Source organism: Oryctolagus cuniculus, chromosome 1 (assembly GCF_964237555.1).
Source record: "Oryctolagus cuniculus chromosome 1, mOryCun1.1, whole genome shotgun sequence".
NCBI classification, from domain to species: domain Eukaryota; kingdom Metazoa; phylum Chordata; class Mammalia; order Lagomorpha; family Leporidae; genus Oryctolagus; species Oryctolagus cuniculus.
This window is the reverse complement of record NC_091432.1, coordinates 218529894-218557829: the sequence shown is the minus strand read 5'-3', so window position 1 is coordinate 218557829 and position 27936 is coordinate 218529894. Positions and strand designations below refer to the sequence as shown.

Below are 27936 nucleotides of genomic sequence, written 5' to 3'. Positions count from 1 at the left end.
AGAAAGAGAGAAACAGAGAAAGAGAGATCTTCTATCCACTAATTCACAACAGCCAGGGCTGTGTCAGGCTGAAGCCAGGAGCTTCTTCCAGGTCTCCCACATGGGTGGAGGGGCCCAAGCACTTGGGCCATCCTCTGCTGCTAGTGTGCCAGGCACATTAGCAGGAAGCTGGATTGGAAGTGGAGAAGCCACGACTCAAACCGGGGCCCATATGGGATGCCGGTGCTGCAGGCTGGTGCTTAACCCACTACACCACAATGCTGGCCCCATTAATACCAGTTTTCTCACTCAAGGTTTGAAGTACTGTGTTGGGTTCATATTAGTGTTACCATTTTACATACGAGAGAATTGAGGCCTAGAGGGATAATGTTACACATGCGAGGTCACAGCTACTAGAAAGCATATGGAGATGCTACTACTCAACCATTTTTTTCCTCGGGGAAAAAAAAATGGAGATTCCATATGGTTTAAATTAATAGCAAGTGGCAGAGCCAGGATCTAACAGTATTTGACTGAGTCTAGAGCATACATTCTCAAACATCTCATATGCTCTTCTGGGGAATTTGTCAATGTTATTATTTTTCATTCTTCCCAATAAGGATGCTGATGCGTCTGCCTCCTTTACTGGATTGTGGATTCACTGAGAGCAAGCTCTGTCCATCATTGGTCTCTAAAACTTCCCCCACTACCCCTGGGGTATCCTGTGGCCTGTTCTTACACTCATTCAGCTCATCTCTATTGAATATAAGAATAAATCATCTTAAAAATGAATAAACCCACAGACCTCTGGGAAGATTGCTGGCTCCACTACCATCCTAACTGGGAATTGGTTAAGCCATGTGCTACCTAAATGCATAACTACTACTCAGGCCTAGAATGCAGCCACCTCAGGCTTGGATAAGTCTTTGGCTTGGTGGTTAGAGGTTTCTCAATTCTTTTATGACACAGGTTGTGTTGGATCACTCAACTGTGGGGATCAGATGTCCTCGGAAAAAATCCACACTTAAGGCTGTTTCCTGGCTCCTTTCTGTCTTCCTGACACATTCCAAGAAGGAATTTATGGATGTTGGGAAGGACAAAGGGTGAGGAATTTCTAGAACATTTAAGAACGCCCATGTAAGCAGCTCCATGGTTGACTGACTACACACAATAAAATTCTCTTGCCTGTAAGTGAGAAGAAAAGTTCGGTGTAAGCTGCCTCATGTGTTGCCAACATATGTGGAAACAAAATCATCTGGATTTCCAAATGTAAGAACCCTCCTTGTCCCCCAAACTAGGATATTTCCTATCCTGCCCAAGTTGACGAGGTAAATATATTCTATAAGCTATTAAAAATGAAGTCACGAGTAACTAACTCTGAAATCTGACTAGCCAATTGGATAATTCATCTTCATCTAAAATTCAAATGGTTTGTTCTCCATCTGTGACCAGGGGAAAATTCAAAGACTGTTGATTCCTTCATACAGCCATAGTCTTTGTCTTGTAGTGAGGTGTCTAAAAATAATGTAATTTATTCATGCTGCTTCCCAAACGTTAGCTACCAAATAGCCTTACTGGAGGAAAAAATATGGAAGTTTGGACAACAAGTTAAGAGAAAGAGGCATCATAAAATATAAAACTATAAGCCAAAAATCCAATAGGATTTGGTTTCCCAGTTTGTCCAATGAAGTTATCTCAGTTACTACCCCTTCAGATTTGAGGAGCACATACTCTTTGAGACCATTCTTCACTTGTACCTGAATATGGTCAAATACGTAACATATGAACACTGCAGAGCACATATGTGCTTGCTTACATTTAAGTCAGTCAATGAAAAGATGCCATATTTTCTCACTCATCCCATAGCACCTGTGTCTGAGGTACTCACTTTCAGTAGACAGAATACAACAACATCAGGACTTTATTTTAGATTCTCTTTGATCTCTTTGAGTCTGTTTCCTCATCTGTGTCATGGGCTTAACAAAAATCAAGCAATGCTCAACAGAACTTGCCCTCCTGCAAGATGAAAATGTCCATCATCTGCACCTTTGGCTACTTTAGCCACCTGTGGTGATGAAATCCTTGAAACGTGGGTAGTACAACTGAGGGGTGAGATTTTTAATTGCATTTAATTCAAATTAATTTAGAGTTCTATTTCTTTGAGAACCAGAGAGAGACAGAATGTACTCCCATCTGCTCTTCCATGCCTCAAATGCCCACAGTGGCCAGGGCTGGGTTAAGCCAAAGCTGAGTTAGAAACTCAATCCAGTTCTTCCACATGGGTGGCAGAAACTTAATTACTTAAGCCATCATTAAGCTGCCTTCCAGAATCTGCACTAGCAGGAAGCTGGAGTCAGGAGCCAGAGGAGAGTATCAAACCCACACATTCCAATATGGGATACAGGTATCTTAACCAGTATCTTACATACTAGGCTAAATGTTTGCCCCAAATTAACTTCAGTTTTAATAACCATATGTGGCTAGTAGTTACAAAATTTGTTAACCTTAAATCTATCTCACCCAAAAATCTTTACAGTAGTTTTATAAGTCAGCTTTGCAATGGAACAATGACTGTCTCAGTCAACTAACTTAATAAAGAGAAATGTTTAATTTAGCTCACAGTTTTGGAAATTCAAGTCCAAGATTGAGTAGCCCATGGCTTTTGGCCTCTAGTAAAAGCCACAGGTGAGAGAAGTGTGTCAGAGAAAGTAGTTACAATTCAAGCTAAGAACAAGAAAGAGGAAGCAACTCAGGCCCTCTTCAAGGGTACACCCCAGTGACCCAAGGACCTCTCACCAGGCCACACTTCCTACTGGTTCTGCTATTTCCCAATAGTGCTACTCAGGGGTCCAAATATTTAAAACTTAGGTCTTTTGGGGGGGGGGGGTCATTTAACATCCAAACAATAAAAAATGAACATTTTTTCACTTAATTATGTCTTGAGACACTAGCAGGGATGGAGATACCTGGAAAATCTCACAAAAAAGAATCCCACAATTCACAGGTATTCATTTGGCTCTGAAAGTTGCTTTTGGAAAGGGCAGAAAGCAAAGTCTGATCCACACCTGGCTGCTTCTGCGTCAGGCAGATGCTGAGGCAGGCTGCAGAGCAGTGAGACATACCCGGGTCGGCATAGTCCTTTGGGCATGTGACCCAACAATCTCAGATCGAGACACTGTGAAAGCTTTGCCTCTTCCTGATACCCTTTACCACCAGTGACCCATAGGTCCTTTCATCTCAGAAAGACACACATGCAAATTGTTCCTAGCACAACAAAAGTTCAACTGTTTTTTGGATCTACCAAGGTACAAAATGACAAACACCTAGTGGAAACAAGCCTTTGGATTCTGAATTGTGGTCTTTTTCTGGGCTACTGACTTGCAGCCTCATACTTGCTCATGACATTGGGCAGAGACACGGAGCTGAAGCTCCCAGCAGCCACACAGCCAGGAGGGTCCTGGCTGAATAATTGAAACTCTGCTGACTACGGCTGAGTCAGAGTGTTCAGTAGGTAGGTATGCTAATTGTATCTTTGGCTTATAACATTTTTAACCTAGGCTAGATTTCTTGGGACATAGCCCCATCATAACCTGAGGAGTATCTATATATACTCGTTTATCTATCTCTTGGGACATACCTGTCTGGAGACACAGAGAGAAGAATTTTCCCTTTCACTGAAAATCCCTTATCCTCACTTAAAAACGGAACTGCATATGACAAGGTAAGGGTTTCAAGGGTTGAGGGAAAGAAAATTCTAGAATAAAATATTAATTGAAGTCCATATTTTTCACCACAAAACTTTCCCTTGATGGAAGTGTGGCTGCTGCCAAAGACTGATATTCCTTTCATATACATTATTTCATGCACTTTTCACAGTGACCCCAGTGAGGATACTCAACATCTTTAATGATGACAGGACTCTGGCTTGTATTAGTGGCTAATACCTTGTCCATGAAGCAGGAAGTGACTGATCGGTGATTCAAAGCCAACAGATTTTGTGAAACCTGTGCTCTTCAACACCACTCTCCTGGCATTTCTGTTCTGGTGCTATGGAGCTTGCTGCATTCTCAAAGAAGCTTTTTCTATTGGGTGACAATTCCAACTAGAAAAAATAGTTTTCCATTTGAGCTGAAATTTGCCTTTTTGTAAGTGATCTTCCAACACAGATACACATAATTGGCACTTATTCTGTCCTTTGGGGCCACAAAAACAGAACCTGCTTGCCCAGAGTTATTACATAGTAACATTTCCCACCTCAACCTTGGTTTTCTCAGCTACAGGAAAAGCACAGGTCCATATCTCTTCCTCCTACAAGGTATTTTCCAGACCTTTCATTACTGATCACTTCCTGTAAACATAAAATCTGCCTGTACTATTTTAAGGGTCTCAGTGGAATAAATTGCTCATCCTGAAATTCTAAAAGCCCTACTATCAGAACTTGATTCTTTATGCATAACCTGAGTATCTCAAAATGCAATTTCAATTAATTTTCCCTAGATCTATCCTCAAAGGAGATATAAATCAGCCACTTGTCTGCCTGAAATTATTTTACATTCTTAAAGGTCATTACTTTGTATCTTTTTCCTTTCTGATGGAAATATCTGCAGTTCTAGTAAATTGATCTTCACGCAGCTTATCTCTTCACCCATCGGTGATTTCTGTACCTCCTCTTCGATCTAGTGCCAAACTGCTGCTGAATTTAGGACTGGACTCAAGTAGGCTGTCAAGCTCAAGTGGAAGCAAAAAGGAGGCTGTTGGCATTGTATCTCACTAGGTTTTGTCCCTGGGGATGTGACAGAGCAGCAGCTACTGTTTAATGAGTACTTACTATGGGCCTGACAGCAGGCTGTGTGCTTTATTTTCAAATCTCTAATCCTCAGTTCTCTCTGGAATGGTTTTTGACTCCTAGTTTATAAATGAGGTCATGGTTTAGAGTAGATAAGCAGCTTGCCAAAGTTAGAGGGCTAGTGAGTGGCATTTGAACCCAGATGCATCTAATTCCATAGGCTAAGCATTTTCCACAACTCTGACAATACTGTGGGTTTTCTCAAAGATCAAAAACATGCACTGACCCTCAGACCACCATGAGTCAATGGAAAATACACAATATTCAAGAATAGCATATCCTTCCCCAAACAGGGCAACATTTGGCTGCACCAGCATACATCTCTTAAACACACAGTGAAAATTCCTCACCCAACCCACACTCTGGTCAATACTACCCTAAACTGATTGCCTTGAAGTCTCAACCAGCAACTCCAATGCCTTTTTAGATGGAAATGTAAGTCATTTAGCAACTCACACAAAAGTGTTGGGTAAAAGTCCAAAAGCATTTCAAGCTGCTTGGCCCATGGCCCTCCCTCAAAAAAAAAAAAAAAAAAAGCTAAGAATTGAATTGATGGGAAGAGGGCAGGAAAGAAGGACTTTATGAAGGCAAAGGGAGTAAGGGAGTTAAAGCAGTCATTCCAATAGAGTATGCATTCAATAAATATTTGTCCAGTAAACAGATGGACCAAATTGGTTTGAGAGAATGAACATGCCGAGCTTTCCTCTTCATTCAGTGGCCTTACCTACATCACAAAGCCACAAACTGTTTTTTAGAAAACTAATTTGAATAAGAAAGCATGCTCAGAAAACAGCATTTTATTTTTGGATTTGTTTTATTTTACTTTTATGGTCTACACAAAGAAGAAATGGCCTAAGTAGATACTACGTGGGTAGTTGGTAAAATATCAGCATAAATATGAAAGCAATTGGGATGTGATGGGGTTGTGGGCAGAACATTCTGGATAAAATGTACAGCTCTTGCTTTCTAGACCTCTGGACCCCTGCTAAGTCTAATAGAAATGCTTCTCCGCTCAATTCTTCCTGCCACCAGCCAGGTTTTGCAGAAGACTTCCTATGACCACGAGGGACCACGTAGATGTGTTCTGTCACTGAGATATGATGTTACTGGGGAAAAAATGTTAGAAAACTTACTGGATAAGAGCCGTAAATGCCACGGCTAATAAATATAAATACAGGTAGCTGATAGAATGTGCAAGAATAACATAGGTATGGGGAAATGTCAGTTTCAGGAATGATTATTACAGAACAAATAGTTTTTCAACCATTTTCTTGAACTACATTCAGGTGTATTTCCTAATTAAAGAGGACAATAAGTGACTATAGCATGTGGAGACTATCCTTGCATGAATCTAAGGCATTATTTTAGTCAATATTATAACTACCCCCAAGTTAAGTCCTGCTTACCCTCTTTATGCCATAATTTATCAACCATCTTAGACATCTCTGGTTTCTTCTGCCACCTGTTTGCCCCCACAAGTTACTAACCCTGAGACAGATGAGTAAGATGACTTTAGCAACATGAAAACTGATTCACAGTAGTATATTCTCCTTCATAACTCTGTCCATCTGAACTTTCTTGCTATTTAAGGCTCAGCTTAAATTCCATCCTTTCCAATAAGCCAGGCCCTATCACTTTTTTGACAATTCATTTCTGTTTTTCACATCCTATATTCTATACCACAATATTAATCCTTTACACTCTTTATTGCTTTATTCTCCAAGTATTGAATGGATGATCCCATTTTCTTCTTCTGTTGCTAAGTCCTCTATGGGAAGACATTTGATCTTTATTTCTGCCATCTACAGAACCGGGCTTATTGTGGGAAACACAATACAAAATCTGGAAGTTCTTATTGATTGGAGAAGACTTTAGTGGCTCATGCACAATTTTTCTAAGCTATCTATTGCCATGGCTCTCAGTGTAGACAACTATTTCAGGAACATTCTGTCAGACTTTTCTAAACACTGGACTTCTGAGGGCTTTGAAACTGAATCAAAGAAGGGATCTGAGGTATAGAAAGAATCCTATGCTGACAGCCACATAGCTAGTGAGATGCCCAGGTGGGATTAAAGCTCAGTTTGCCTTCTGGAGTCCTTCACTTTAACCTCTGCCTCCTATGACAGAAGAGAAGCGGTAGATGGCGTTAAAATCACTTTAAAGGGTCAATGAGAGGCCAAAGTTATTACAGCCTTCATGTCATTTTAATGACTCATTCAGGAGGCTTATCTAGTAAATATTGAATGAATCAATGAATGCAAGAATGACTTCTGCTCAGTGTTCTCACTGACATCACTCTTTTAGCCCTGCCATTAGTTATGATTTTCACAGTACAGAAAAAGCAATGAAAGTTATAAAATTTACCCAAGGACCCAGGGCTAGAGCCAAGAGACATGCCCATTCTGTCTTGTTCCAACGTTAGACTATTTCCTCCATACCCTCTGCCTCCCTGGAAGTTAAAGAGTGACTGAAATCACTTCTTCAAGATAGCAAATTGCTTTTTAGAATTCATTTTATATTAGTATATAATGAAGGGATATCAGGAGAGCCTCAAACTCAGGAGACATAAAACCACATTCACTGCAATTTTAGAGATTCAATGGGTTTTATCAGCAGCAGATACTAATAAGTTTATTGTTTTCTTTCATTTACTTCTAGAAGATCATTTTTAAGAAGATCAGAGGTGACTGATTTGGATTCTGTTCTGTACTTCTAAATCTGCAATTCTGCTCAAGTGATACACCCGAGGACCTTAGAACTCCAGAAACACCCAACTCACCCACCTCCACCATGGGGGCCATGACTTGGCTGTTGCCAGGCGTCTTGCTGGCTTTTCTTGCCCTCCCTACTGAAGGTGGTGTACTCAAGAGAGTCATCCGGCACAAACGACAGAGTGGGGTGAACGTCACCCTGCCAGAGGAGAATCAGCCAGTGGTTTTTAACCACGTCTACAACATCAAGCTGCCCGTGGGGTCCCAGTGTTCAGTGGATCTAGAATCAGCCAGTGGGGAGAAAGACCTGGCTCCACCATCTGAGCCCAGTGAGAGCTTCCAGGAACACACAGTGGATGGGGAAAACCAAATTGTCTTCACACATCGCATCAACATCCCCCGCAGGGCCTGTGGCTGTGCCGCAGCTCCCGACGTCAAGGAGCTCCTGAGCAGGCTGGAGGAGCTAGAGAGTGTGGTATCTTCCCTGCGGGAACAGTGCACCATGGGAGCAGGCTGCTGTCCCCAGGCTGCTGAAGGTACAAACTGGGGACTGGTCTGATCACAAGACTGCAAGATGGGGAGAAAGAATGGGCATAACAGGATACATCAGGTGTTTCCAAAGTGGGTTTCTGGGAACCTAAGCTCACCAGGTGTTGATTACAAAGAAATTTTAAGTTTTAGGATTAAGTAAATATGAACGATGTAGCTCTCTCTCTCCCCTGCTTTTGGAGAAGTCATGGTAGAAAACATTTCTCAGAGAGACGTTTAGGCCTTTGAGAAATCCTGCTTTGAAAAACCTCCATTTCACTTTAAGTGTCTGCAATTTATTTGTCCATGAAATATACCCATCGCTCTCAAAAGCCCTTTGAATGTATCATGAAATTCATGCCCTAAAGAGCACTCTTGGAAAGGTCCTGATGACACTCCATCACCACACTGTACAAACAGGAAAACTGAGGATGGGTTGTTCAAGGTCCTGCAGTGAGTAGCCAAGTTAGCTCTTACATCACAGCATTCCACATCCCGTGGTTCTTAAACATATTTGGTGTTGCATGGGGTGGTGCTGAGTCTATTGGTATTAAAACAAAATTCCAATTTAATGGCTTGGTGATGATTAAAATGATGCCAATAGGGAATTAATCCCTATCTATGCAGCAAGCATAAACAACCTTTTCACTAAGCCTCACCTCAACACCCCTATCTGCGGATCTAGCAAAGAAGATAACCTTGGGCATAAGATGACACAGAGAGTAATAATAAACAACCTTTGAACATGCCTATGGGTTTCTGGAACCCATTCTTTCACACTGATACTATATCCCCACAGACATCCCATTTTTAAGGAATTTTGTTGGTTTTCAGTCATGTCTTTATCTGTATTCCCTAAAGTCAATAGAACTGCAGGTATTCTGACAACTTCAAATCATAGATGAAAATCTCTATTTCTGCCACTCAGAAGGAATATATCAGGAAATATTTTGATAATTATTTCAATAGTAGATCTAACAGCCATAAGTGGAATAAGTCTAATAGGACATGTTGTAGGTTTCTTAGACTTTTTTTTTTAAAGTTGTCTTTATGGAAAAGTTAGTTTATATTTTACTTCTGTCAACTCCATGGAAAACTGCAGGTCAAAGTACCCAAAGTGATCAATGCTAAACAGTGGGCTAAAATCACTGTAGGCAGTGCTAATACAAGTATTAGCCACACATATAATCTTGTTTTCAGTTGTCACAATTCTTAAAACAGAAACAGGTAAAAGTTGTCTTAACCACCTATTTTATTCAATGTGAAAAAAAAAATTTACTTTTCAGCATAGAATCAATATAAAAATTAAGAAATATTTCACATTCTATTCGTTTATGCTAAGTCTTTGAGATCTGCTATATATCTTACACTTACAGTTCATCTCAATTTAGACGAATCATAATTCAGTACTTAAGAGCCAAATGTTGCCAGTGGCCACCTTATTGGACATAGGTTTAGATTCTCAATAACTTTTTAAAAATTCCCTTCTCTCCTGCTGACAGGAGATAAATGTATTAACACAAGTGTATCTAGGTGCAGATAATATAACAGTGAGTTGTATTCTTCCCCTTGGTCTCCATGAAGGTTAGACCTATGGCTCTTATAAGTTGGGCCAACACAATATTTAGAATTCAAAGGGCTGGAATCGGATCAGCTCCAACCCTGCCTTCTTCAAATCGACCCAGCACCTCAGCTTGCAGGAGATCGAAAAGACAGAGGTGCATGGGGTTTCTGCAGGAAGAACCAAACTGAAAGATGTCCTGACCCAGTAAGAAAGCCACTGTATAGGGACATCATTTCAGTTACAGAAAATTCGAAAGATTAGTCGTGTAATCCATACACCAACTTGAATCAACCCCCTCTACACACACACACACACACACACACACACAAAGAAAAAGATTTGGAAAAGAAAAAAGAAGAAATCTCAATGAATAAATACAAAAATTAGCTCTCATTGTCTTCATTTATATACCCCAGGGTAGTAGACTCTTGGTCCCACTTGACCTATGAGGAAACTGAGCTCCAAAGAGTCTAAATCCCTTCCCAAATGTGCCACAGCTATTGAGGCAAATAGTGAGAATGAAGTACCATTGAACAAGTACTTTTTCAGCATCTCTTAAATGTCTGGCCTTGACTGGACACTGGAAAGGCAGAAAAATAGCTGACCACAGTGCATGCCACAACACAGTGGGTCATGGACTCCTTGAAAATGGGATGAAAATCATGGAACCCCTGCCCATGATTGGAAATACACACACACACACACACACACACACACACCTTTGCATGCAAGAATAGTTTCAGGGAGTACAGGTCAAGAACTGATACCTGGTATTGGATGTGAATCCATTTGATTTCATACACTAGATGAACAGGTTTTCAAGCCAAAGGAACCTGAAGGTGCAACTATTCTCTGGCTAAATTTGGGTCTGAGTTTTGTGGGTAGGCACCAAGAACTTCTGCTGCTTGAATTCACCTAAGAGCCTTTGTTCTCTCCATGGCAGGCCGCCTGGACACCAGACCCTTCTGCAGTGGCAGGGGCAATTTCAGCACTGAAGGATGCGGCTGTGTTTGTGAACCTGGCTGGAAAGGACCCAACTGCTCTGAGCCTGAATGTCCAGGCAACTGTCACCTTCAAGGCCAATGCAACGATGGACAGTGTGTCTGTGATGAGGGCTTCACTGGTGAGGACTGCAGCCAGCTGGCTTGTCCCAGTGACTGCAATGACCAGGGGAGGTGTGTGAATGGGGTCTGCATCTGTTTCGAAGGCTACACCGGGGCTGACTGCAGCCAAGAGATCTGCCCAGTGCCCTGCAGCAAGGAGCATGGCACCTGCGTGGATGGCCGGTGTGTGTGCCAGGATGGCTTTGCTGGCGAAGACTGCAATGAGCCCCTGTGCCTCAACAACTGCTACAACCGAGGGCGGTGCGTGGAGAATGAGTGTGTGTGCGATGAGGGCTTTACTGGGGAAGACTGTAGTGAGCTTATCTGCCCCAATGACTGCTTCGACCGGGGCCGCTGTGTCAACGGCACCTGCTACTGTGAAGAAGGCTTCACAGGCGAAGACTGTGGCAAACTCACCTGCCCGAATGACTGCCGTGGCCAGGGCCGCTGCGAGGAGGGGCAGTGCATATGTGATGACGGCTTTGCAGGTGCAGACTGCAGCGAGAAGAGATGTCCTGCTGACTGTCACAACCGCGGCCGCTGCATCAACGGGCAGTGTGAGTGTGATGATGGATTCAAGGGAGCAGACTGCGGGGAACTCAAATGTCCCAACAGCTGTAGCAGCCGTGGCCGCTGCGTCAATGGACAGTGCGTGTGTGATGAGGGCTACACTGGGGAGGACTGTGGCCAACAGCGGTGCCCCAGTGACTGCCACAGCCGGGGCCGCTGTGTGCAAGGCAAATGCATATGTGAACAGGGCTTCAAGGGCTATGACTGCAGTGAAATGAGCTGCCCCAATGATTGTCACCAGCACGGCCGCTGCGTGAATGGCATGTGTGTCTGTGATGATGACTACACTGGAGAAGACTGCCGGGATCGCCGATGCCCCAGGGACTGCAGCAACAGGGGCCGCTGTGTCAATGGGCAGTGTGTGTGTGAGGACGGCTTCACTGGCCCCGACTGTGCAGAGCTCTCCTGTCTGAATGACTGCCATGGCCAAGGGCGCTGTGTGAACGGGCAGTGTGTGTGCCACGAAGGCTTCGTGGGCAAAGACTGCAAGGAACGAAGGTGTCCCGATGACTGTCATGGCCAGGGCCGCTGCGAGGACGGCCAGTGCATCTGCCACGAGGGCTTCACAGGCCTGGACTGTGGGCAGCGCTCCTGCCCCAATGACTGCAGCAACTGGGGGCAGTGTGTGGCGGGCAGGTGCATCTGCAATGAGGGCCACAGCGGGGAAGACTGCTCAGAGGGTGAGTACCTGACACAATGAGTGTGATGACAACCACCGTGGGGTGTACACCTGGAGTGTGGTAGAGAGCTATGTTTAAATCTATAACCCACACAGACTTTTCTAATACATTAATATGCTAGATTCAATACACACACACACACACACTCTAACTCTTTGAGGGAGACTTATTCATTCTCTTGTTACAGGGCTTTCTGGCAAGGGGCTCAGAGGCTCAGAAAGGTATAATGTCTCAATGACACGCAGCTAATGCATCACAGAGCTGATGTTTGCATCTGCCTATGTCATCTATCCTGAGTTTAATATCCAAGTGCCCAAAGATAGCAGATGAAGTAACAACCTCTCTTTGACTAAATACCAACCTCACTTCTTACTCACTACTGACACTGAACTGATAGTAAATGACATTGTTCTTTGTGGAAGCAAACACTCAACTGAATTGAATTGATGGTGAGATTACATGAGAGAAACTGTTTTAAATGCACACTTAGCTAATGTCTAAATGCTGATCACCTACGAGGTAGACCTGTCTCTTAAATCATCTTCTCATTATTGTCTTGCTTCAACGAATGTGAACACCATTCCCAGCACTTAGCACAGAACATGGTATATAGTAAGTACTCAGGAAACACTGGCTGAACAAAAGCACAACAAAGAATTGTAATGTTCGTATTTACTGAGAGCCCTCTTTACTTCTTGCTCCATGTTATCTGACGTTATCTGGAGGAGAGCTGACATTGGTAGACAGGAATAAAAGGATGCCTCTGTGTTTAACGTGAGCTCCAAACTTGATGAGGCATGCAAACTTGGGCAAGTCCCTTTGCATCATTCACATCTAGAAAACCAACATTAAACCAAATGAACTGAAAATACACTTCCAGGGCCACAGATGTATAACACACGTCCAGGACAGGGAGTCAGACCCAGATTGCACTTTGCCATGTCAATGGCCTGAATTGAAACGGAGACCCAGCAAGAGGAGAAGTAGGAGGGGCTGCAGCAAAGATCACTGGGGAGTATGCTGTTGACCTGGAACTTCAGCCTGAAGGGCATGGACAAATTATGGCCAAAACAGCATCTAAAGATGGGTCATAGCAGGGTGCCCTTGAGGGGTTCTGGAATCTAGAGACAATCAGAAACTGGATGTCCAGGGGAGAATTTCAGAACTCTGTTGCCAAGAGTAGAAAAGACAGGGCAAGGGAAACAAACCTATTGGGATTTCACATGGTATGTCACTGACCCCAGATGTCCTTTCTTACTCTTGCCAGTGTCCCCTCCTAAAGACCTCATTGTCACAGAAGTGACAGAAGAGACTGTCAACCTGGCCTGGGACAATGAGATGCGGGTCACGGAGTACCTCGTTGTGTACACACCCACCCAAGCAGATGGCCTGGAAATGCAATTCCGTGTGCCTGGGGACCAGACATCTACCACCATCCGGGAGTTGGAGCCTGGTGTGGAATACTTCATTCGTGTCTTTGCCATCTTGGAGAACAAGAGGAGCATTCCCGTCAGCGCCAGAGTGGCCACGTGTGAGTCAGCTGTACTCCTCTGAGACACTGCACCGGCCTTGGGCCCATCCCACAAATCACCTCTTCACCTTCAGCCCACAGCCCTCTAGTTGCCCTGGGATAGTTGTATCAGTTCAGACCCTGGCACCCACTTAAGTGCATCAGTCTCTTATAGAAATGCCTCATTTCTACCAACTCTCTCCTTGCTCTCCCCGCCCCATATCCCTTTTACACTGCAGGTAACATTTAATAATTACTTGTTAATTCCGCAGACTGTTTTACCCACTCTATGTATACTAGCTCCTTTAACCCAATCCAGTAGGAGCTATTCTTAAGCCCATTTCACTGATGAGGAAACTGAGACTCTGGATGGTTAAACACCTCATCCCAAATCATGTAGCTAACAGGTATGGAGATGAGATTTGAATCCAGGCAGTCTTGGCAGATTTATGCTCTGAATCATTCTGTTACCTTTTTATAAAACTAGGACCTAGGTTTTTTTCTTTTTTTTAATGTAGAAACATTCTATTTCCAGTTGTTCCCTTAAGAGCCCAGGATCAGTGTAATTATCCACAGCCTGGAAAAGCAAGTTGTGGCTGGAAAAAGGCCCTTTGTGGCTTAGTGAGAGCAGCATCTGCTGCCACTTGCTGCATGCCAGGGGAGAGGCTCTGCAGTCCACTAAAATGTGTCACTTGGATGTCCATGCATTCCCAAAGGGCAGGCATATTTACTCCTCCCAGGGAAAGAAAGCAAGGCGCAGGCCATTCTGTGCTACTTCCCAAGGTTGCAGTGCTTGTCATCATGGAATTCACATTCTAGCCCAGTCGGACTTCAAAGCCTATGTTTGTATTAGCCTCATTCTTATGAAATTGCCATTATTTAATCATATAATTGGTCCTAATGTTAACTTTATACTGCCTCACAGTAAAAAACAAAGAGCAACAACAAAACAAAACAGAAGAACCTTCAAACAGACTCCAGCTCTGGGATTCAGCCCCGGGGCTCTGGCAGGCATGCAGCCTGGCATCATGGCTGGGTGGCCCCCACCACACACCTGCCCCATTCTTATATTATGTTTGTGATATTCCTTGTAGACTTGCCTGCCCCTGAAGGCCTAAGATTCAAGTCCATCAAGGAGACATCTGTCGACGTAGAATGGGACCCTCTGGATATTGCTTTTGAAACATGGGAAATCATCTTTCGCAATATGGTATGTAGCACTAAGAAGCTAGTGTATTGAATGAACCTCAGTGATCTGAAACAAAGATGCTGCAGACTTCTACATTCACTTGATTTCCTTAGCATCTTGAGTGTTTGCATATATATTTTGAGGGGTGTTGTTTTTCACTTGACTTTATGTCACTGAGCATAGCATGGGGAGCTGAGAGCCAACATAAACGTAACTTAAGTCATTTCTAGGTTCCAGTTACTCCTTCTAGTCTTGCAAATCTTGAGTCCAAGGCAAAGAAGAGAAGAAATGGAATCTGCCTCTCAAAATGCCTCCAGGCATTTCTCACCCTAAATCACACAGCTAACAAGTGGCAGAGAAGGGATTTGAACCCTGAATGTCTTGGCAGAGTTCTTCATCACTGCACTGTGAGTGAATTTGAGCAGCCCTCCTCTCCAGGCACAAAAGCACAACTTAGGCATGGAAACTGGTTTCTGAATTTAAGCCTGGGCTCTGCTACCAACTTCCTGTGTGATCATGAAACAGTTGCCCTACTTCTCTGATGATACCACAGGAGCCCCTAAGCCTGGGCTTCAGAATTCCCTGAACCCTCACATTCTGTTATTACATCTGTACATCAAACAGAGGTTTAGGAGAGGGAGAAGTATACTTGAGAAGCATCTTTACCATGTCTGTATCCTTAGCAGCTGACATCTTGATCTGCATAGTAAGTGCCTAATGAAAAAACTGAAAGAAGAATAAAAGAGGAACAGATAAGTGTTGAATTGAAGGAGCTGACACCTCCTCTAAGTCTCACCATGATGCCTGTGTCTTTCAGAATAAAGAAGATGAGGGAGAGATCACCAAAAGCCTTAGGAGGCCAGAGACCTCTTACCGGCAAACTGGCCTAGCTCCCGGGCAAGACTACGAGATATCTCTGCACATCGTGAAAAACAATACCCGAGGCCCTGGCCTGAAGAGGGTGACCACCACCCGTGAGTATCACCTCGAGTGCTGCTAATGCAGTGATGAAGTCAACTGTACCCCACAACATCTCTGTTCAACCGTGCAGCCTCTCATAGCATCTATTTCAATTAGCTTTTGTTGATGCAGTGGCTTAAAACAATTCTGCACCTTGGGGATGTACAGTTGGCTCAGTTGAGCAATGTGTCTGTTCTTGACCTGGGCTCACTCATGTGTCTGAGTAGGATGGGGGCTGATTGGCTTAGGATGGCCTTAGACAGCATGGTCTTTCCAGCTCCACGTGGTCCCTCATCCCCCAGGATGCTAGCCTGGACCTGTTCACACGGCTATTGTGCAGAATGAAAACTGACACTCCATCACTTCTGTCAAAGCAAATCTTAAGGCCATCACAGATGTAAAGTGTGGGGAAATAGAGCCATCTCTTGATGAGAAGAGCTTCAAAATCACAAGGGGCATGGGCTCATGAAGATAAGTAATTGAGGTCATTACTAACTGTCTACTACATCATCTAATATTAGCACCCAGCACCACGTCAGACATAGGACAAAAATTAATGTTATTGTATTTTTCAAGAGTAGAAACTTAAGATTTCAAGAAATGAAATTGCTTTAACACCACTTAGTTAATACTATCAGAGCCACAAGTTTAAGCCAGGGTTGGTTTCTAACTTTAACCCCATTACCACTAGCATTGACTAGTCTCTGGTTTATGCAGAATGTTGATTCCATCTGTTCAACAGAAACCTAAATAAAAATTCACATAAGGGGCAGATGATTGGCACAATGGGTAAGGTGCTGCTTATGCTGCCTGCCTCTCATATTGGAACGCCTGGCTTCGAGTCCTAACTCTACTCTGATCCCCTATTCCTGCTAATGCACCCTGGGAGGCAGCAGGTTGTTATTCAAGTCCCTGTCATCCATGCAGGAGACATGGGTTGAATTCCAAGCTCCCCAACTTTGGCTTGGTCCAGCTCTGGCTATTGCTGGCATTTGAGAATTAAACCAGAAGAATTGGAAAGTCTCTGTCTTTGCTGTTGTCTCTGTCCCTCTTTCTTTTTTTCTTTCCCTCTCCCTCTCCCTCACTCCATTATCTGCTTCTTCCTCCTTCTCCTTACATATACACTGAATATTTAAAAAGTTTTACTCAATACTAATGATGTCAGAAATTATTGAGGTAGAGTAGGATTTAGCACTACTAAGACCATCTGGTGGTCAAAAATTCTGAATTTGGGATTGTTCTCCCAGAAAGCAAATTTTTAAAAAGAAAGAAAATAATTTGTGCATTGCCATTCAGGAAAACCTTTATTTTTTTCAAAATAGCACGTGTGCCAAATCTTTAAGGAATAGTCTCTTCTTGGCAGGGGGTTGTTGGAAAAGTTAAATCTGTTGACTAAGGACAAGAAAGAACATCTTGCATTTAAACATTTGCACATTTTGTGTAGCTCAGAGCCAACTCATAGAATCGTCTCGTTCTTAAGCAAGTGTTTTCCATCATCCTGACAACAACCCTCTGTGGTAGGTAGCAGGCAGGTAGCAACAGGAAAAATCATTAGATCACCAGAAAGGCAACGCACAGAAATGATCAAGCAAATGCATATTCGCTGTGGAGTAACCACATGGAAAACGCAGAGGACATTTCTTTCATCCCCTTTTTCTTTCTAATTTAAATTTAAGGATTGGCTGTTTTCTTCTTATTGCAGGACAAATACTCCACCATTTGAAGTTCTATAACCATAAACACCAACACCAATGAGGGACAGATATTTACCTGTCCATTTTGCTAGCATGTCTGAGCTTTTTCCAGGCTCAAAGGACCTTAAACTTTGTTGCAAAACACATGTCACCCATTCTGTCAAGGCTGAATTAAAACTACCATTGGCTTATGAGGACTTTTTTTAAAAGAAGCATTGTCATATGGTAAAAACTGAGTTAAGTTTGGATTAACTGAATCCTATCTTCACCATTCACCATCACCTTGGAAAAGTCCATTTCTTTCAGCTTTAAGTCCAACACATGAAAAATGGGTTTATAGCAATAAAGACGTAAATGACCTAGCACATGATACATGAGCACAGAACAATGTTAGTTTTCACTATTGAAGAGTCCAAAGTCTATTGTGATATCAATGTCCTTGACTGAATCTTAACTTCTTTAATTAAAAGTGTGCTAAGGAAGGCAGTAGGGATACTTTGAGTGCTTGTTGGCATTTATGTAGGATGGTCAGGTTCATTACCAATTTGAATCAATTTTCACTGTGCATTTTATGGGTTTATTATCTTGTGAGCTGAAACTGATGAACTAACATGACTTCAAAAATAAACTCTGCAGCTGCCTCATAGTCAACAATGAATTATTTCTCATTCTCACTCTCTGCAAAAGCCAAGTTTATTTCATTTGTACTATCTACCCAATCAATGCCAAAAACATGAACTTAAGTATTTAAAAAGAAGAAAGAAATGTTTACTCAAAGTAGAACATGTTCCTGCCTTGACACTGGGGATTACAGAAGGCTCAAGACCCACTGTTGGAATGAATGAATGACCCCATCTAAATTGATTCACACTGTAAATAAATCCATTACAGATCAATGAGAAAAGTGAGACAATAAAATGCTCTTTAAGGACTGACTATTGCAGTCATAGGAAGCAAGTGTACATTCACCTGATTACAGCAAGGTCAAAGGAGGCTTTTTGTTAGGGGGTGTCATGCATGAGGGATTTTGAAGGGCGCATAAAAGATTTTAAGTGGGGGAAGGGTTAGCGTCAGGGAGAAGAAACAAAGGAGGAGCACGTACAAAAACCAAGAGGCGACAAACAGCCTGGGCTGCTCCCAAGCTCTGAGGAGCAGGCTGTCGTGGCACAGCGTAGACGGCATGAGATGAATGAAAGACAGCAGGAAAGCCAAGAGGAGGTACAAAGATAGGCAAGGCTTGAGATAGCGATGAATTCTCATCAACAATAACTTTCCATGCACTATCAAGACCATCTACTGTCTTACTTTTCTACTCTGTCATTCTCATAGAAAAGTTATCAATCAAGTCAATTTCCTACCAAATAAAGTAACCCCCACTGTGTGTCCTCACCTTGTGAAAATAGTAACAATAACATCAACAAAGGAAGGACCATGCATCATGTCACTGGCATGTGCCAGGCTCTGTGCTAGATGCTTTACAAGTCTTGTCTGCATTGGTATTTGAAAAGGGCAAAAATTCCAAAGGCAGCTATCATTGTCACAATGTACGACTTACCAAACAGGAAACTGAAGCACAGAGAGGTAAAATAAGATCAAGCTGTCACTCGCTATCTAAACGCACAGCCCTGTTCTGCAGGACAGCGAGTTCCTCTCTCTGCTTAGTCATGGCACTGGCCTTCATCTCTGAAACAGCTCTCTCCTCTCCCCGGCACAGGCTTGGATGCCCCCAGTCAGATCGAGGTGAAAGATGTCACAGACACCACGGCTCTGGTCACCTGGTTCAAGCCCCTGGCTGAGATTGACGGCATTGAACTCTCCTACGGCATCAAAGATGTACCCGGTGACCGCACCACCATTGATCTCACACACGACGAGAACCAGTACTCCATCGGGAACCTGAAGCCTGACACCGAGTATGAAGTGTCCCTAATCTCCCGCAGGGGTGACATGTCCAGCAACCCGGCCAAAGAGACCTTCACAACAGGTAACATGCTTTCCCCTGTTAACAAGGGGAAACATCTCCATTTTCTCCCATGTTGGGTATCGTCCAGGCTCATTTGACAGTTAAAAAAGTGAAGGAAGGAATTTCTACTCATTTAAATTTTATTTTAAAATACTGTAGCAATCCTTCATTTTTCAAAGAAAAATACCCCAAATACATTCCAAAGCACTTTTTTTTGTACACACATGTACACGATTCATGGAAAAAAATTAATGGAAATATTTGGTCTAGCATTGTAAATACCCACATCCCATATCCAAGTGCCTGGGTTCATGTCCCAGTTTGACTCCCAGTTCTAGCTCCCTATCAGTGCATACCATAGGAGGCAACAGGTGATGACTCAAGTAGTTGGGTTCTTGCCACCCAAATGGGAGACCTGAATTGAGTTCCTGGCTCCTAGTCAGTCATTGCAGGCATATGTGGAGTGAACCAGTGAATGAGAGTTCTCTCGGCCACCTGTCTCTCTCCTTTCTTCGTTTCTCCCCATTTCTCTCTCTTCTAAAATAAATAAATATATAAGCCAGTCATGTTTAAGATTTATTTATTTATTTGAAAAGCAGAGTGATGGGGGGTGGGGGCTGGGCCAGGCTGAGGCCAGAAGCCAGGAACACCAAATGGATCTCCCACCTGGGTGACAGGGACCCAAGTATTTGAACCATCCTCTGCTGCTTTCTCTGTGACGTCAGCAGAGAACTGGATACTGGATCAGAAGCGGAGCAGCCAGTGCTCTGACATGGGATGCAGGTGTTGCAAGCAGTGGCTTAACACACTGCACCACATCACTGGTCCTTAAGTAATTTTTTTAAAATTAAGTTTACTGGGAACGATGCTGTGGGGCAGCAGGTTAAAGCCTGTAGTCTGCAGCGTTGGCATCCCATATGGGCAACAGTTCAAATCCCGGCTGCTCTCCTTCCGATCCAGCTCCCTGCTAATGTGTCTGGGGAAGCAGCAGAGGATGGCCCAAGTCCTTGGGGCCCTGCAGAAGAAGCTCCTGGCTTCAGAACGGTGTACCTCCAGCCATTGTTGCCATTGGGGGAGTGAATCAGCAGATGGGAAGACCTCTCTCTGTTACTCTATCTTTCAAATAAATACAAAAAAAAAATCTTTAAAAAGAAGTAAGTTTATTTTGGTATAAAAATTTAGAAACCTATACATAGTTCTTCTAATAATATGCATTTTTGATGAACTTTTGAATACCTCATAGAAGATGCTAGGCTGATGCTCTCAGACCAAAGTTCTGGTTAAAGTAAAATTCAAATAAATATTTATAAAATTAAATAAATACTATGGAAAATATTAGTGATGAGGAAACCATCTTACTTCTTTATGTTTAAAGTAGCAAGGTATTAATCCTTCCTTGAATAAATATTTTTTCAGCACTCAATAAGCACTGTGTGAGTTATCAGAAGTAGCAGTGAGGAGCCGGCGCCGTGGCTCAATAGGCTAATCCTCCACCTTGCGGCGCCGGCACACCGGGTTCTAGTCCCGGTTGGGGCGCCGGATTCTGTCCCGGTTGCCCCTCTTCCAGGCCAGCTCTCTGCTATGGCCAGGGAGTGCAGTGGAGGATGGCCCAGGTGCTTGGGCCCTGCACCCCATGGGAGACCAGGAAAAGCACCTGGCTCCTGGCTCCTGCCAGGATCAGCGCGGTGCGCCGGCTGCAGCGGCGGCCATTGGAGGGTGAACCAGCGGCAAAGGAAGACCTTTCTCTCTCTGTCTCTCTCTCTCACTGTCCACTCTGCCTGTCAAAAAAAAAAAAAAAAAAAAAAAAGAAGTAGCAGTGAGAAGGCACAAAAGATCAGTTCTCACACTCAGGAGCTTATTTGTAAGTTTCACATTATTCTTTAAGCACAAAGTCTGAGAAAAACTCAAACGGCACGAGTGTCACCAAAATGATTAGTATCTGTTTAAATTTGTGCGTGAGAGGCCAGCATTGTGATGCAGCGGGTTAAGCCCACATCCCACATCAGAGTGCTGGCTTCTCTGCCTCCCATCCAGCTTCCTGCTAATGTGCCTGGGAAGGGAGAAGACAATGGCCCAAGTACTTGGGCCCCTGCTACCTATGCGGAAGACCTGGATGGAGTTCCTGGCTTCACCCTGGCCCTACCCTGGCTGTTATTTGGGGAGTGAACCAGCAGATGTGAAAGATCTCTCTGTCTCTCCTTCTATCACGCTGCCTTTCAAATAAATGATTTTTTTTTTTTAAAATAAATGTGTGCATTAGCTATGGAGACTGAAGAAAGAGGGGAGGAGTGATTATGTCATTTCTGTCCAGCGGCACCTTTCATATGTTCCCTCCTTTCTCAAACAGGCCTGGATGCTCCCAGGAATCTCCGACGTGTCTCCCAGACAGATAACAGCATCACGCTGGAATGGCGGAATGTCAAGGCAGCCATCGACAGTTACCGAATTAAGTATGCTCCCATCTCTGGAGGTGACCATGCTGAAGCTGATGTCTCAAAGAGCCAACAAGGCACAACCAGAACCACTCTCAAAGGTGAGCTCCGCACCCTGCATGCAGCCAGCCTCACGGGTCCTCAAAGCATGGGCACCTGCTCCCACAAGTCCCTACTGCAACCCTCTAGAGGGAGAAATGGGTCCAGTTTGCAGCAATTCCTCCCCCTTGAGCTGCAGCAGGTTAGTATGTAAAACTTCCAGACATTGTGAAATCATAGCCACCAGGGACAAGTTCAAGGCCAATTTTATGGCCTCTCAAAGCCTTTTCAGTTTCAGGCTGAATACCAACCTACACGTTCTCTCCTAGGTCTGAAGCCAGGAACAGAGTATGGGATTGGAGTCTCTGCTGTGAAGGAAGACAAGGAGAGTGACCCAGCAACCATCAATGCAGCCACAGGTGAGGCATGCCTTGGATTCTTACTGCCACTGAGCTGGCTCTAGGCAGACAGGATAGGGCTGATGGGGCAGACGTCTGGTTAGAAGGAAAAAGTAGAAGCCCCGGGAGGTGAAAGGGTCTGTAAATCTACCCCAGGTGTTCATATTCAAAACTAACATCAGCTCAGCCCACCTAAATGAAGCCAACACTTCTCTATATATATACAGAAAGGGGAACAAAATTGGTTTTTTTAAAGATTTTTTTTTATTTACTTGAAAGAGTTACAGAGAGAGGGAGAGGGAGATACAGAGAAAGAGATTCTCCATCCGCTGGCTCACTCCCCAAACGCCACAAGGCTAGGACCAATCCAAGTCAAAGCCAGGAGCCAGGAGCCTCAGCCGGGTCTCCCACATAGGTGCAGGGGCTCAGGAACCTGGGCCACCCTCCTCTACTTTCGCAGGTGCATTAGCAGGGAACTAGATTGAAAGTGGAGCAGCTAGGACTCAAACTGGTGCCCATATTGCATGCCAGCATCACAGATACCACATCACCAGTCCCAAGAACTGGATTTTTGAAGAAAAATTGAAACCAGATTTTATAAGAAATCCAGACACTTTGTAAAGCTGATAACCAATTCCATGTTTCAATGAACAACTGTCTAGCCAAAACACATCAGGGAGTAGGGAGATTTCTGCTGAAAACACTGAACTTTTATCAAGCAGATTTTACAGGGTAGAACCATTGCAGCCAGAGACTACTGCCTCTGGGTGGGGATAGAGAAGGGCTACATGATTTGAAGTAATTGAGTATTTGCTCAAGTTTTCTTTTTGTCCTGGAAAATTTGCACTGAAAAAAAAAAAAAAAAAAAAAACCAACCTCCTCTACCTCTCCATCAGCCTCCATCAGACCTTCCTGGGTACTGTGGGGGAGGAGGAGACTGGTGAGGAAGGAGGACACAGATGATGCTGCATCAGGCTTCCACATTATGCAGGTGCCAATGCTGGGACTCACTTGCCTATGCTTTGTTTTATTCACCCTTTGATTTGGGATCATCTTAGTTTCAATTGCAAGTGTGAGAAATCATAGATTCCTCTGTCCTTCACCCAGTTTTCCCAAGGGGTAGCATCTCTCATAAATGTATAACAATATTACAACTGGTAAGTTGGCATTGATGCAATCTATGTACTTTGTTCAGGTTTCACCAATGCTGCATGCACTCGTGTGTGTGTGTGTGTGTGTGTGTATGTATGTATGTTTAGTTCCATGCAATGTTATCACACATGTGGATTTATGATTTTACCACTATAGTCAAGATACAGAATGCTTGTACCTCTGGTAAAAAGATCCCCTGTACTACCTTTAAAAAGCCACAGCCACCTCCCTTTCTTCCCCTCTGCCTAACCTTGACATTCACTGATCCGTTCTTCATCTCTATAATTTTAGCATTTCAAGAATGCCATACTAATGAAATCTTACATGGAGTGGCCCATTCAGGATACCATAGCAAAAACGCCCCAGGCTTATGGCTTCCAAGCAGAAGAAATTAATTTTTTGCAGTTCTGAAGGCTGAAAAGTGCAAGGTCAAGGCCCCAGCAGATGCCATGTCTAGTGAGGCCCCTTCCTGGTTCAGAGATTGCTGTGTCTTCACTGTGCCCTCTCTAGGACCACTTTTCTCAGGGCACCAACCCCATTTGTGAGGCCTTCCAAATACCACCACATGGGTGTTAGGTTTCAACACAGACATTTTGGGGGGACAATGTCTAGCCCATGACAATACAGTGTGTAACCTGTTGCAATTGGCTTTTTTTCCTTCAGCATAATTCTCTTGGCAATTTTCTAAACTGTTTCTTGCATCAATAATCTATTTATATGGAATGCTTTTAGCTGAGTGGCATTTTGTGGTACAGATCTATCAATGCATTATTTTTAATCTTCCAAAAGTTGGATGAATTACAGTCATGCATCACTTAAGGACAGGAAAGTGTCCCGTGAAAGGCACAGTGAGGTGATTCCACTGTTGTAGAAATGTCAGAAAATGTCCTTAAACAAACTACATTGTAAAGGCCAATCCCTCAATGTGGCCTCTTGGGACAAGGTTGAGATGTGTAAAGCTGCTGCCAGCATTCTGTAAATAGCATTCTGTTTGTGGTAATTAGAGTAAATAATGGTTAAAAGTACAACGTAGTGAATACATAAACCAGTAGCATGGCGGACTGTCATTGTCAAGTATCCATGCTATCAGCATCACAGATACCACATCACCAGTCCCAAGAACTGGATTTTTGAAGAAAAATTGAAACCAGATTTTATAAGAAATCCAGACACTTTTGTAAAGCTGATAACCAATTCCATGTTTCAGTGAACAACTGTCTAGCCAAAACACATCAGGGAGTAGGGAAATTTCTGCTGAAAACACTGAACTTTTATCAAGCAGATTTTACGGGGTAGAACCATTGCAGCCAGGGGCTACTGCATCTGGGTGGGGATAGAGAAGGGCTGAACATAATCACATGAGCTATGTGTTCATACAGCTGGCTATATGGTTTGTTTACTCCAACATCATCACCACAGACACAGGAAGAATGCATTGTGCTCTGACGTGGCAACAGCTACAGGGTCATTAAGCAACAGGAGTTGTTCAACTCCATTATATTCTTATGGGACCACTGTCCTTCTTGAACTCCACCATTTACTGAAACGTCATCATGCACATGGCTGTAAGGAACTGTAAATAGGCCTATTTTACAAAGGTGGAGACTGAGACTCAGAGGTGAATGTCTTGCAGCCACATAGCCCGTATGTGGCAGACATAGGAGTCTGGTCAAGTGAGTTGACTGGCAGCCCCAGAAGCAGCCCTGCCTCATAGTCTGAAGAGTGTTCATCTCTGTTTCACCCACAGACTTGGATGCACCCAAGGACCTTCGGGTTTCTGGCACCACTGACAGCAGTCTGACCCTGCTCTGGAGGACACCTTTGGCCAAGTTTGACCGTTACCGCCTCAACTACAGCTCCCCCATGGGCCAGCCAGCAGAGGTGCTGCTCCCGAGAGATAGCACCTCCTACATCCTGACAGGGCTGGAACCAGGACAGGAATACAGCATCCTCCTCACAGCAGAGAAGGGCCGACACAAGAGCAAGCCTGCGCATGTGAAGGCATCCATAGGTGAGTGCACCCGAGCTTCCTGCAAACCCGCTGGTGATCCTGAGATTTGTGGATCCTGCCAGCCATGTTATCCACCCACGAGAAAGCCAGATGGGAAAACATGCTGCTTTGTCTACCCACAAAGCCTCTAAATGCCACTTTGAAACAACTGATTGTCTTTTCTGAATATGAAATTTTCTTCTTGTCAACTCATTCAGCAAATTTCCCTTGCTGGGCAATAGTGATTTTCTTCCTAGGAGAAGTTGAAGCATCAGGATTTGTATTTATTTTTGTTTTCCTGTTCCTGTTGTGTGTTTCACAGAATCTTCTAAATTGTTATTTCCTTTCTTTCAGCCTAATAATTCATTTACTTTTCATTAGATTTCTTTTAAAGATGCCAAGGAGATTGGTAATAATTCTGTGGTTATTTCCCATGAAATGTTTCTGTTCCAGGTCTATTGCTTTTTTCCAAAGTCACCCCAGAAAGCTTGCATATGGTCCTTGAGCTTCCACTATGCCCTTCTTATGTTTTCCTTTTCTCTTAGTCAGTAAGAGGTTAACCAAGTTTTTCCATGATGGCAGCTCAGTCCTGACCTCCAGTGCCCCTTCTAGCCCATTCATCCTGCTCACTGAACCTGCTGTCATGTCTCCTCAGTTGCTACATGGAAGAGACAATCAGGAAAAAAAAATGTCTCTTCCTATACAAACAGTATGCATTTCAATATCTGCCACCAAATATTCAAGATGTATAGGTGGAAAAGTTTACTTATTTCAGGTTTGGCAAGTAACAGTATTTACTTTAACTAGCAAGCATGTATTAAAAATCTGCATGCACTGGACAGCAATGGTATTGGAGCAGAAATGAGTCCCCAGTCAGCACTGTTATGTTGACTTGTGTGCACCTGCTCACAGTCCTTCAGGTAGACTAGATGTTAAGATTAGTGGAGGCAGAGTGTTCCAGGAACACAGTGGCAGAGGTTTCCAGGAGCATGGAGGCAGGGGATTCTAGGAACACAGAGACAGGTGTCCAGCCCAGGCCTGAGCAAAGGCAATGAGGAGTAGCTGAGAAGATACTTTAGAAAAGATGATGCTTGGCTGAGTTCTGAAAAAGGAAATGGAGTTGAGCAAGCAGCGGAGGAACATTTCCAGCAGGAGAACCAGTATTTGAAGGCATCAAAGGCATCAGGAAGTTTATATTGATGAGATGTCGCTCCCCATCTTCGTGGAGGAGCAACACTGAACCCTGCCTAGGCTTCATATCCGAGTCACGGCACCATTATGTCGCTCCCCCTCTTCATGGAGGAACGACACTGAACCCTGCATAGGTTTCCTATCCGAGTCACGGCACCATTATGTCGCTCCCCCTCTTCGTGGAGGAACGACACAGGACCCTGCGCTGTTCTTTCGTCTGCTCGGCCCTCCCTGGGTTTGCTGCTGGTTCTTCCCGGGTTGGCTACTGTCCCTTCCACCTCCGTGGAAGGGCGGTTCCCCCTTTCACTTTCCCCACTTCCGCAGGGGAGCGGCACACCGCCGGCCGGCTCTCTCGGGGGCTGCACAGGTGTTCCTTCAGATGTTCCCCTTAGATGTTCCCCTCAGATGTTCCTGGTGCATGCCGTCTCTCTCCTCCTTTATAGTCCTCCTCCGCCAATCCCAACTCAGCTGCCCACACGCCGAGTACGCTGCTCTCCTCCAATCAGGAGCAAGTCCTATAGTTTATTGGCTGAACTGGAGGCAGCTGTGTAGAAGCTGTTTTCTTCTCTCCCAGCGCCATATTGTGGGAGAGCAGATGCATAGAATAAGTCTTAATTCCAGTAACTTAGTCTAGTCCGAGTTGCTCCCCACAATGAGATGTAAGCTGTGCAGCCCTGCTAACCCTGCTACGGGGTAATACTAGAGACTGTTGGGACAGCCTTGAAATGGCCGTGGATATGACCTTAAGGGGCTTGGGTGTCACTCTTGACAGGAAGACTCACTGAATTTTCATTCCCTATATCTTATGCCTGCAAGATGAGACGGAAGTTCTTTTATCTACTCTGTGGGGTCTTTAGGCTTGAATATGCCCATCCCCCAGCTGCGGGAGAGGCTCTCTCCCATAAGTGAACATGAAAAGTGGGTTTATCCTCTAGCCAGACCATCTACAGGATGGTGAGAATCTAAAGGTCTTGGTACTGCCAGAAATTCCTCCAGGCCAGCTGCTCAACCTACCATGGATACAGAAATGGAATTTCAAAATTCTGATTTCCCAGGCCCATTGACATTTTTCAGAGGGTAGATTCCTGTGCACAGCTGTAAGAGAGAGACAACAGCCTTTTCATAGAGAAATGCCAAAGAAATTCAGTGTGGTGCTATACAGTGGGAACACTTGGCTTCCTGGGACTGAGCCCACAGCTGTCATTTGCTTAGGAAATGTAGAGTCAGCATTTGTGGTCCCCATCTCAAATATTGTCTGCTTTATGTTTTATTCATAGTATTCCCCCTCCTTTTTTAATCCTTAACCCTCTCCCTTTCCTTTGTCTACCAATTTTATTCATGAACATTGTGCATTTTACTTATTTCTTGATATTTGTAGCATCCACTACAGACATGGCTAAAGTGCTGCCTCCCTAAATAATAACCCAATGCTGTTTC

The 27936-nt window shown here is 43.9% G+C and overlaps 1 protein-coding gene and 1 long non-coding RNA gene across 15 annotated transcripts in view; one reads left to right on the top strand and one right to left on the bottom strand.

Moving 5' to 3' along the window:
• The window catches only part of TNC (tenascin C), a 95402-nt gene that overhangs the window by 22112 nt on the left and 45354 nt on the right, over positions 1 to 27936 (top strand). For 10 of the 14 annotated variants that reach the window (XM_017350093.3, XM_017350092.3, XM_017350091.3 and 7 more), the window contains exons 2-10: positions 7484 to 8072; positions 10572 to 11981; positions 13249 to 13512; positions 14586 to 14701; positions 15498 to 15654; positions 19049 to 19318; positions 21645 to 21830; positions 22098 to 22187; positions 25066 to 25329. In XM_017350093.3, coding sequence (XP_017205582.3) covers positions 7616 to 8072; positions 10572 to 11981; positions 13249 to 13512; positions 14586 to 14701; positions 15498 to 15654; positions 19049 to 19318; positions 21645 to 21830; positions 22098 to 22187; positions 25066 to 25329 — 3214 coding nt within the window. In that variant the 5' untranslated portion in view covers positions 7484 to 7615. Of the gene's footprint in view, positions 1 to 3565; positions 3701 to 7483; positions 8073 to 10571; positions 11982 to 13248; positions 13513 to 14585; positions 14702 to 15497; positions 15655 to 19048; positions 19319 to 21644; positions 21831 to 22097; positions 22188 to 25065; positions 25330 to 27936 lie in introns of those variants that run through there. The other 4 variants (XM_051855756.2, XM_070055967.1, XM_070055997.1 and 1 more) reach the window with 2 other exon arrangements.
• Positions 1 to 27936, bottom strand: part of LOC127493243 (uncharacterized) — a 129141-nt gene that overhangs the window by 69548 nt on the left and 31657 nt on the right. The gene's annotated exons all lie outside the window — the stretch shown is intronic.